At 49.2% G+C, this 9731-nt stretch overlaps 1 protein-coding gene across 1 annotated transcript in view; it reads right to left on the bottom strand.

Annotated features, from left to right (window-relative positions):
- Positions 1-1167: 1167 nt before the first annotated feature.
- LOC108130251 (uncharacterized) overlaps positions 1168-9731 on the bottom strand; it is a 30080-nt gene continuing 21516 nt past the window's right edge. Inside the window, exons 3-4 of the mRNA XM_017248632.3 lie at positions 5999-8489; positions 1168-5450 (exon numbers count right to left, since the gene is read on the bottom strand). Coding sequence (XP_017104121.2) covers positions 1881-5450; positions 5999-8489 — 6061 coding nt within the window. The 3' untranslated portion in view covers positions 1168-1880. The remainder of the gene's footprint in view (positions 5451-5998; positions 8490-9731) is intronic.

The following is a 9731-nucleotide window of genomic DNA, read 5'->3' as shown; positions in this document are numbered from 1 at the left end:
TAATGTTCCCCAGCCCCCATCGATCTGGGGAGAACGTTTTCTTCAAAATGGATTCTATAAAGACGGATTCTTATTTACATTGCCGGGCAATAATGTTCAATATAGGAATCGTTATAAGTAAATGGCCCACGAAATCGTATTTGTTTGGAATTTGGTATTCTACCGAGCTCCTGTCCCATGTGTAATTAATACGGAATTCACAATTTAAAATTGGCGAGCTTATATTAGGCATAGATTATGGGCGAGATAAGGCCAACTTACAAGCGACATTCGTGGGGTTTAGCTAACAAAACCCACGCATAACTAGTGCAGACATCCATTAATTTGCACCTCTAATATGCAATTAATGAGGCCATTACTGCCAGGTATCGTTCCTAGTTTTGGGTCATTTACCCGAAACAGCCCGAGCTTTTGAACAAACAAAGCTACCATCAGAAATATTGCAGTGTACATAATCAGCAGGCACAAATTAGCAGGCAAGGATTACCCGCAATTATTTTCGTTGTATGCATTTGCAGTCATTATTTTGATTGCTCGTTTGCTTAGCTGTGGCACAGTCAGAGCCTTCAGAGAAGCCACCGTAGCACAGGCCACGATGTGGTCTGGGACTGGGAATGGGCTCGAATCCGAGTCCGGCACTCAGGAACAGCATTAAAGGCAACTGCCACATCAAACGCATGACTGAATTTCAAATGAATGGTTTATTTATATTTATGAATTCATCACCCAGCTATCCATGTGGGGCAGTTCGCTGGGGGATGGCTTCATGGCTGATGGCTCCAAAGCCGTATGGGAGACGATATGGGGGGAATGGGCAAACACCCCCTCGCCAATCTGTGTAAAATATGAAAATGAACTCAGTTTAAACGGGGCGAGTGGGGCAAGAGTTTCTACAATAAAATGCTCATTCAACGGTTTATAATAGTCAATCAAATGCAAAAGCACAAAAAAATGAAATATATTTATTGTTTACTGAATCACTTTCTAAAGTTTTATTTTTTTTTATTAAATAAGTTTCAAAACATGTTGTATGCATTTTACTACATTCCATTTACACAGGGATTGCATTTCGGTTTACACACTCCAAAAATTGAATTTTAAATAAAATTTAAACAAACAGGTGACTTTGTAATTTTAGACAAGTTTCGCTAGTTAAGAAACTAGACGGACGTACCATCGCCACCATTACTAAACCCTGATCTGTTATTTTTTGATGGGAGAATTTCAAGGCGACACCTTATTTTCGCAAGGTGGTCCATTGGTTGCTTCTAGTCTTCCATTTCTCCCGGGAAAGAGAACACTTCTTGTAATATCTATGTATATTTATTTAGACTTTTTGTTCAAGCTTACATAATAGCTTACACAATTTTTCATTTGCGTATTGGTAAAGTTTGTTTTATTAAATTACATTTGTTCAGTTGCCAAAACATTGACGCATTCCATGATTCCATTTGCATTTAATTTTTCAATTTTTCATTGCATTCGCTTTTGTTTCCCGCGTATTTATTCAGCGTTTTTTTGCGAGTGGGCAATTTTTCAGCCCGCACAGGGCAGAGTAAAAAATGCATTTCCATAAACCATGCAATATATTGTGCGGCGAATTAAATGCAACTCAGAACGATTGGAAACAAATTTACGCTAACTGAATTAAAAAATTCAAGATGCTCGACGCGGAGTTTTCCGCTCAAAAAAGGTGATCTCTGGCATTGGCACATGCCCGCGTTTGCTGCGCGTCAATCCCGGATCCATTCGGAGGGTCGCGGGATTAAGGCACAGCAATAAGCATTCGTTACAAATTAAGTTAGCAGTTAAGGTTAGGGTATAAATTCACTAAGTCACATTCCATGATTTAACAAAGACCGCCGGCGTCCATCGGATTCTCAGGGCAGCAGGCGAGGGTTGAACCTGCCCATGAATAGGATCATTCCCGTGGGGTTGTGGCGCACGAAGTACAGGAAAGGCTTGTCAAACCGGAGCCGTGGGGCGTCGGGGACTCGTGCTTGACGTGGTCGAAGGGGCAGCGGCAGTTCCAGGTACTTGGGGTCCAGAAGATCGTCGTAAAAGCCGCGCCCCAGAGCCGACTCCTGCACCAGAGAGCCAAAGTCCACCGCGGCTTCCGAGGAATCCGGGTCCTCGTCGTCACGGATGTCCACGTCCTTATTGCGCTTGCGCAGCGGTGGCGCCGGGTACATCTCCACATGGTGATGGTCAGAGATCTTGTCCTCGCCGCAGGTGCTGAATGTGTTGATCTGAATCATGTCTGACAGATAGATGTCCTTGTTTCCGGCGCCGGTCAGACCCCGTAGGTCCGCAAACTCAGACTTGAACAGCCCTCGCAGACCCATTTTCTGTAAACCTAGCGAGGCGTTCACGAAGGAGCGGTGGGAGAACCGCGGCAAATGCACCTCCATGCCGGGACGTTCCATCAGGGAAGTCAACAGCCTGCTCCAAGCCTGCGTCTCTCCGAAAGCCATCTCCACCAGGCTGCGCTCGAGGCGGTCCAGATTGCCCATTGGCGATATGGAGCTCTGGTGGCCTGGCATTACGTAGATGGTGCTTACAGTTTCCTGGATTCGGCCAAAGGCCACTACTGTCGCGTCAAGCTTCGGCTCGTAGCCCGCCGTGAAGCCGGAGCGGTAGAGAACTGCGGGAATAGGGACGAGACGGCGTTGCCGCACTGTGGGCTGCACTTGGAAGAACATCTCTCCGTCGCGTTCAGTCGTTGAGCCGTGGGAGCAGTCTGTCTGGAATAAATTGGCCGATATAGTGGCCAATGGTCCGTTGACCCAAACGCTGTTGGTGCGCAGGTACTCCAGCACCTTTCCCATAGTGTGACGCTTTACCAACAGATTGGTGCGGCGCCGCACAATATCATTGACCACGTGGAAGTTGACCTCCTCCACATGTCCGGCGTAAAGCTGCTGGATCTTCTCCTTGAAGAAGGGCAGAATCTTTCCGTTGCTTCGGTCGCTGAAGATCTCCCTAACGAATGCAGCCGTGGCAATGTCGCTATCTGAGGCCTGCTCCACCGAGCTGGTTATGTTCTTAAAGATCAGGTGTGGGTTAAAGGCGACCATATCGTCGAGCTTGAGGATCTCGTTCATCTCCCCGGAGGTGGTGCCCCTAGCTCCCAGAAATACCATTGAAAGCATTGAGGTAAGTGCGAAGGGCGAGAGCACCAGGCTCCGCGCTGAGCTGATCTTTTCTGAGGTGATAGCCCTCCAGTAGCTAAAGGCGAGTTCGTTGCAAAGCCGGGCGAACGACTGCAGATCGTCATCCATAAGGGCGGTAGAGGCCTCAAGACCCTGCGAGGACTCCGGACTGGGGTCCAGTTTGACAGGTGGTCGAGTCGACTGAGTGGAGCTTGCCATTAGGTTGGTTAGAGAAGCAGGCCGTTGGGTGGGTCGCTGGGCGTTCTGTGTCACCAATGCCTGGGCTTGTGCAACTTTATTTGCATTGTAAGGAAGCACCTTAGGTGGCTGCATGTCCAACTGGTTGTATCCGGCCAACAGCGACGGCTGGACGTAGTACGAAACGGGCTTCAAAGTGTGAAGTCGCTTGGTTGTTGTTGAAGGCTTCTGGGTTGTGATCGTAGTGGTAGTGGGTTTGGTCGTAGTAGTCGTTGAGCTGCTAGGGGAAGTCAGCACCACCCGATAGCCATTTTGGTCCTCCTCGTCCTCTTCGTCTTCCTGTTCAACCGAGGGGTTGCCGTAGGAGGCCATGGGTGCTGGGGGCTTCTTTTGCTCCGAAGTACTTTTTTCATCGACCTCCGGATGCTTGGAGGTCGGGTTGAGTGGACGGACCACTGTGGCCGTTGTCTCCCCTAGCTTGACGTAAGGATCTTCGTCGTCTGGCTGCAGTTTCTGTGCATCCGTTGCCGACTCAGTCACGTCTTCAGTGTCTTGCTCTTCCGATATGGTTGCCATCAGCTCATCTGATATTTCCTCCGCCGACTCGTCGTCCAAGTCTTGAGTTCTTACCGTGCTCACCTCAATTTTTTCAGTCACCTGTTCTGAGCTGAATGACATGTCCGATTCGGAAGATACCAAGGATGTATCGCCAGGTATTTCCGTGACTGCCGCGGTCTCCTCCGTACTGGACAGCGACTGATACTGCGGCAACAGTTCGGCAGCATTGGTGGCGCTGTCCTCCGCACTTGTTATTTGCTCTTCCTGACGCTCTTCCTGTTCTGTCTTCTTGGGCTGCTCCGTTGTTGATATTTGCTCTTCATCCTGTGCATCCTTGTAAACATTTGTCGGCGTCGGCATCGTCGCTGTGTCGCCTTCCAGAGGCAGAGTGCTCGTTCCAGGTTCTTCCGACACAGTCTTTTCCGTTGTGACAATGAGCTCAGATTCTGTCGTTGGTTCTTGGTCATCGTTGTTTTCTAACTTCGGCTGCTCGCTGTAACCATTTGTCAACATCTCGGGCATTTTCTCTTCACTTTCACGTTCCGTAAAGCTGTCGGGGATTTGCCCGTAGGAGTCCCGTGTTGTGGACTCCTCGCTGCCGGAGCCCTCCTCGATGACTGTGGTGTGTCCACTTGATTCCAGACGCTCGGTTGTAGCCTCTGCGACGGTGGATGCCTCTTCGATGGCGGGGACGGTCTCCTGTCTTACAGGCCCTTGAGTTGGCTGAACCTCCAGCCTTTCGTTGGCAAACATCTGTTGTTCTTCATCCTCATCTTGCTGTTGCTGCGCATAAATTTGCGAAAGCGAGAGAATGGGAATTGGTTGTGTGCTGGCTTCCAGATAAGTAGCTTCCTGCTTTGCGGGGACATCGGTGGTTGAACTTTCATCCGGCGACTTTTGGACAGGTTTCTGGGTCAATTTGTTTAGTTCCTCCGTTTTATCTGGCTTCGGTTGCAGAAGGAACGAAGAGTTCAGTTGGGCGAAATTAGTGAGTCGATGTTCATCGTCCACTGGTTCCAGGTTCGGCGCAGGTGGGTACTGGTCTCCCTGGGTGATTTGTTGGATGACGTCCAATACGAGGAATTCCAGTTCGTCCTTGGTCTCGTTGGAGTTCATCTGAATGTTAGAGCCCAGGGAGCCAGTGCCGTCCACAAGGGTGGAGGCTACAGTGGCTGCTTGCGTCTGAAAGTTAGACATCGATATCTGTTCCATGGGCTTTAGCACCTCCAGGTTCAGTTGTTGCACCAGGTCGGCGACCATCGGCGTCACCTCCGTGCTGTCGGCATCGAAGTCGATTGCCGTGCTGCTTTCCGAAACGGGCAACCGAAGCGCCTGTTCAGTAACGGTCACTGCTGGTTCCTCCGGCTCCTTGATCTCTATGACTGGTTCATTAGTGGAACTAGGATTATAGTCGACCCCGGTGGCAGAGTCTGCGTTAGGCTTGTTGGTGCCAGATTTCTGTTTGTCCAAAGCCGTCATTGGAGTGGTTCCCAGGAAATGCGTTTCTCCGGGAAGTTCTGTGGTCTCCGGTTCTTCTTGGGCCTGCAGTCAAAAAAAAAAATTATAATTTTTTAATTTTAATTTAAGAAATAATATAGAATGAACTTTTTTAATAAACTTTTTAATTTATAATCATGGAGAACCATTTAAAACTATCTACATTCTACGCCACGAGGTCCCACGCAACCACACGCACCCGCTCTGAATTTAAAGGTATTTAACGAAAAGGGCATAGAAGACGTTAAGGTGTGTTAAGCTCGGATATCGAACAAAGGATATTTTGTAAAATGCAGTGAAAGAATCAAAGAGATTTCAAGGAAGTTCCGTTTAACTGAATATAACCATATAATTGAATACAACCATATAACTAAATATATGCATACAACCATGCCATACAACTGAACGATCGGACTTTGGTAAAAATACCAGTTTTGTATTTTGTATTCTAATAAATTGGATTTATAATAAAATTTTCATAATGATCGGCCAATCATATCCGATATGTGTATCCGATCTTAGCTGCAAGGGAATATAAACTACGGTTCCGGCCGAAGTTTGCTTTCCATTTCTTGTTTTTCATTGGAACTTACCCCTAGCTGTGGGTACCCAGTTTCAGCTCCGGCTTCAAGCAAACTCTGGTTGGAATCCACATTGACACTCGGCAAGGGTGGGAATGTAGCGTACTGAGGCCTTGCTGTGATCACCACCACGGGTGTCGGCTCCTCCTCCTCAAGGTGGCTCAGCATAGTCTCCGATGACGAATTTGGGCCCAATGCTGACTCAGTGGACTCAGTGTGGTCATCTTCCTCGGAGAGCATGGTGGCCAGTGTGCTTCCGCCGTAGTGGGACATTAGGGGCTTGTTACTGGTCAAGAGAGTTGTGGGCTTGGGGGTAGAAGTGGGACCGGTCGAACTAGAACTGGTAGCTGTTGTTTCTGTAGTGGTGCTAGTGACGATGGACATCTTCTTCTTGTTGGCTAGCTCCTCCATTTTTTCCTTGTTCTCGGCACTGTCGTACTTCACAGGCTCCAATGCAGAGTCCCCTTCCGCTTTGTCCGCAGCAGAAAGGTCTTGGGTGAGCGACTGGACAATCTGGTCCATCGACAGTATCTGTGCAGGCGATAGCTGAGGGGCGGGAGACGGCGAGCTGGGATGCAGCTGCTGCTGCAACTGAGCCAGCGTGGGAAGCGGTAAGGGTGTCTTCTTTAGCTGAGAAACGTCTGTAGTGGGTTCGGCATGAGCCGCAGGCGGGGATGATATAGTTTCAGACCCGTAGCTGGGCACGGGGTAGAGAGGCTGGTGGGTGGTGCTACTGGTCGAGGAACTAAGGACGTTCACCAATCCGTAGCTTTCGGTTTGGGGCTCACCTGCCACCTTGCTCTCCTCTGTGGTAGTGCTGTGTACCGGCTTTCCGTGGATGCGATTGTGGTGCAGAGTGGTCGGTCGTTTGGTGGAGCCAGCAGGTTTCTGATGAAGCTTTTGGTGGTGCAGAGCGGGAGGAATGGCGGTGCTCTTTGCTGGAGCAGAAGTGGTAGTGGGTGCCTCCGTCGAGATGGTTGTGGGCGCAGCTGTTGTGGTGGGTTGGGGCTCTGGCTCAGAAGCTGGAGTAGTGGTCGATGCACATTCTTCTGGCTGTGGTTCCGATACCGGAGGCAAAGATGTTTCAGGCTCAGAAGTTGCAGTGGGTGTTAAAGGTGCCGGATCGGGGGCTGCAGTAGTGGTGGTCGTTGTTGGTTTTGGCTTCTTATGGGGTCGCTTTTGCGTCCCCGCGACATGTTGTGGTAAACCTGACTCACTTACGGATTGGTTCTGTGGCTTCGGCTTGGGGGTCGGCTTTCGCTTCGGCTTTGTTGGCTTACTACCACTCTGCGTGGATCCTCCCCCAGGGGTCCGTGTAGGCTTGCGTCTCTTCTTTTTGGGGGTGGTCGAAGGAGGTGCTGGGGTGGTTGTGGTGGTGCTCACCGCAGGAGGATCCTCAACTTCTTCAGAGGGGGGCTGGGTGGCTGGCTCTGTAACTGGATCTGGAGCTGGGGTCGTGGATGTTGTTGTGGTCGTGGTTGTTGTCTTCTTCTTGATCTTCTGCTTTGAACCAGTACCTCCAGTGTGAGTTGGTGATTCCACCATAGAACCACCCGGCTTCTTGGTCCTGTGGGGCTGCGTGGGCTTGTGCTGCACGTTTGGAGGTTTTTTTGCCAGCTGGTGGTTGAAGACGATCTTCTCTGTGGTAACAGACGCACTGCTCGAGGATGTGGGGGTGTGGATGATTTCTTGGTTGTTGAAGAACACCCGTCGTGTAGTGGTTTCCGGCCGCCCTGTGGTGGGGCTATTGGTGGGAAGTTTCTGGTAGATTGGCTGGATGTGCGGCAGCTCGAAATTCACGTTGGTGGCCATGTTCTGGTACTGTTGCATGCCAGTGTAGACGGACTCCATGGGGTCGAGCTCCTCCTGCACCACCTGAGGAATCACTTCAGTGGTGGTTGTTGGTCGGCGGATACTTCCAGGTTTACGCTTTGAAGGCTTCGGCTTGGGTTTCTTGGTGGCTCTGGTCGTTGATGCCTTGGTAGAGATTTCCAAAAGCTCCGACTCTGGGGTCATCACAATCTGCTGCGGACGTTGCTGCGGGAAGATGTCGCCACCCGTGTTGCCAAATATAGCGGGCAGGATCAGGGACCAGGTCGAAGACACGTCCGGCGTGTCCAGTAGTGGTGGCAACAATTCCCCAGAGCTGTTTTTAGTAGAGCTGGAGGCCACCTCCTTGTTCAGCACGCTCTGAACACTCTTAACTATTTCCTGAACGTTCTTATCAGGGTTTGTACTTGGGGACATTGGAGCCGGGTGGATGATGGACGGACCATCACCGTCACCGTTGGCCACGATGCTCTGGATCTCCTGCATAGTCATTAAGCGCTTGACCAGCTCGCCGTGCTCGTCAAAGGTGTAGAACTCGTAGCGGTCGGGGTTGAGCAGGTCGATGGGGCTTGCCACCTGTAGCGAGGGTGGCGGCTTTGGCACCTTATGTCCGAGGGCATCCGTGAACAGTGGCTTGTTGCCGTCCAAAACCACAGAGACTGAAGAAGTTAAGCTGATAGATAAAAAATAATGGTAATATTATGAGAAGGAAAAATAAGTTTCTAATTTGAATAATAAAACAGAAGTTTATATGGATGATATCTATTGGATATTATTAAACATATTTTCTCTGCATTAAAGGGTATTGGGCGACCATTCGTTTAACACTATTTTAAGTTTAAGTCTTATGCCGCTTCAAGCAATTTTCTGAAAATACAATCCTTTAACTGACCAAGTTCCTTGCTACTGAATGACTCCTAAGGATATGTCATTGTTTCCAAAACTTCCGGTAATGTGCTTCCAAAAATGCAGCATGACTTGCTGCAGGTGGGGATAAAAATTGTGCCACAGTGACTTAACAGGAGTTTCCTGCCATTAATCAATGCAGGAAAAGTAGGCTAAAAGCAACTAAAAAAATAGGGAAAATAGAAAATAGCTCTAGAAAATCGTATGCGTAAGAAATTAAAACCAAATTTGAATGCCAGCATATGGTATCTTGGTTTTGAGTTACTTGATTAAAAGTTCCCTCAATTTAATACAGGCTTTAAGACCTTGTATATTTCAAGTTTAAAGTGAAAATCCACAAAGCACCCGAAGATATCCATCTGTCGATAAATGCTGTTCAGAGACCGATGCATCGCTCAGCGTTGCATTAAAATATGCCAGATTCGCGTGACTGCAGTTGTCAGAGGCCGATACGGCATCATCGGGATCATCATCTTCGAGGCAACATCCCGCCATCCATAGCTCGGAATGGTGGGTGGATGGGCGGCTGGGTTGTGAAAAGAGACGAGGCCATGGCAGCAGGGGGGGAGCAGCAGCTGATGCAATTGGCCTCTGGCTGTGAATTTGTTTATGTGCAGAATTAATACGAAACTGCACCGGAACAATATCAAACAGATGGCTCTGGGCCTGAAGTACTGGGAAGAAGGGTCACAAAAAACGCGGAATATAAAAACTTTTATTGGGCCACGCTGCTTGTGTTTGCAACGTGTTTTTGCCCTTCGGGGGGATTAGTGGGATGGATGGTGTGGTACCGCCGTTTTGGCCAACGCCGCACTTAAACTCAATTGATTAGCATTGATTTGAAGTTAATGAGCACTCAATTTAATCGTTGTTGTCTAGGCCCGGTGCACATGCCACCCTCTTTCCCCACGGCGACCGCCTCAATGGGATGTGAACGCGTGCCACAAAGTATGCAGCGCTCCGCTACCCACTCCGCGTGTTTTGCGGCCGCGGAGCAAATTAATTAAAA

This window comes from Drosophila bipectinata, chromosome 2R, assembly GCF_030179905.1.
Source record: "Drosophila bipectinata strain 14024-0381.07 chromosome 2R, DbipHiC1v2, whole genome shotgun sequence".
Lineage (NCBI taxonomy): Eukaryota > Metazoa > Arthropoda > Insecta > Diptera > Drosophilidae > Drosophila > Drosophila bipectinata.
This window is presented reverse-complemented; position numbering and strand designations above follow the sequence as displayed.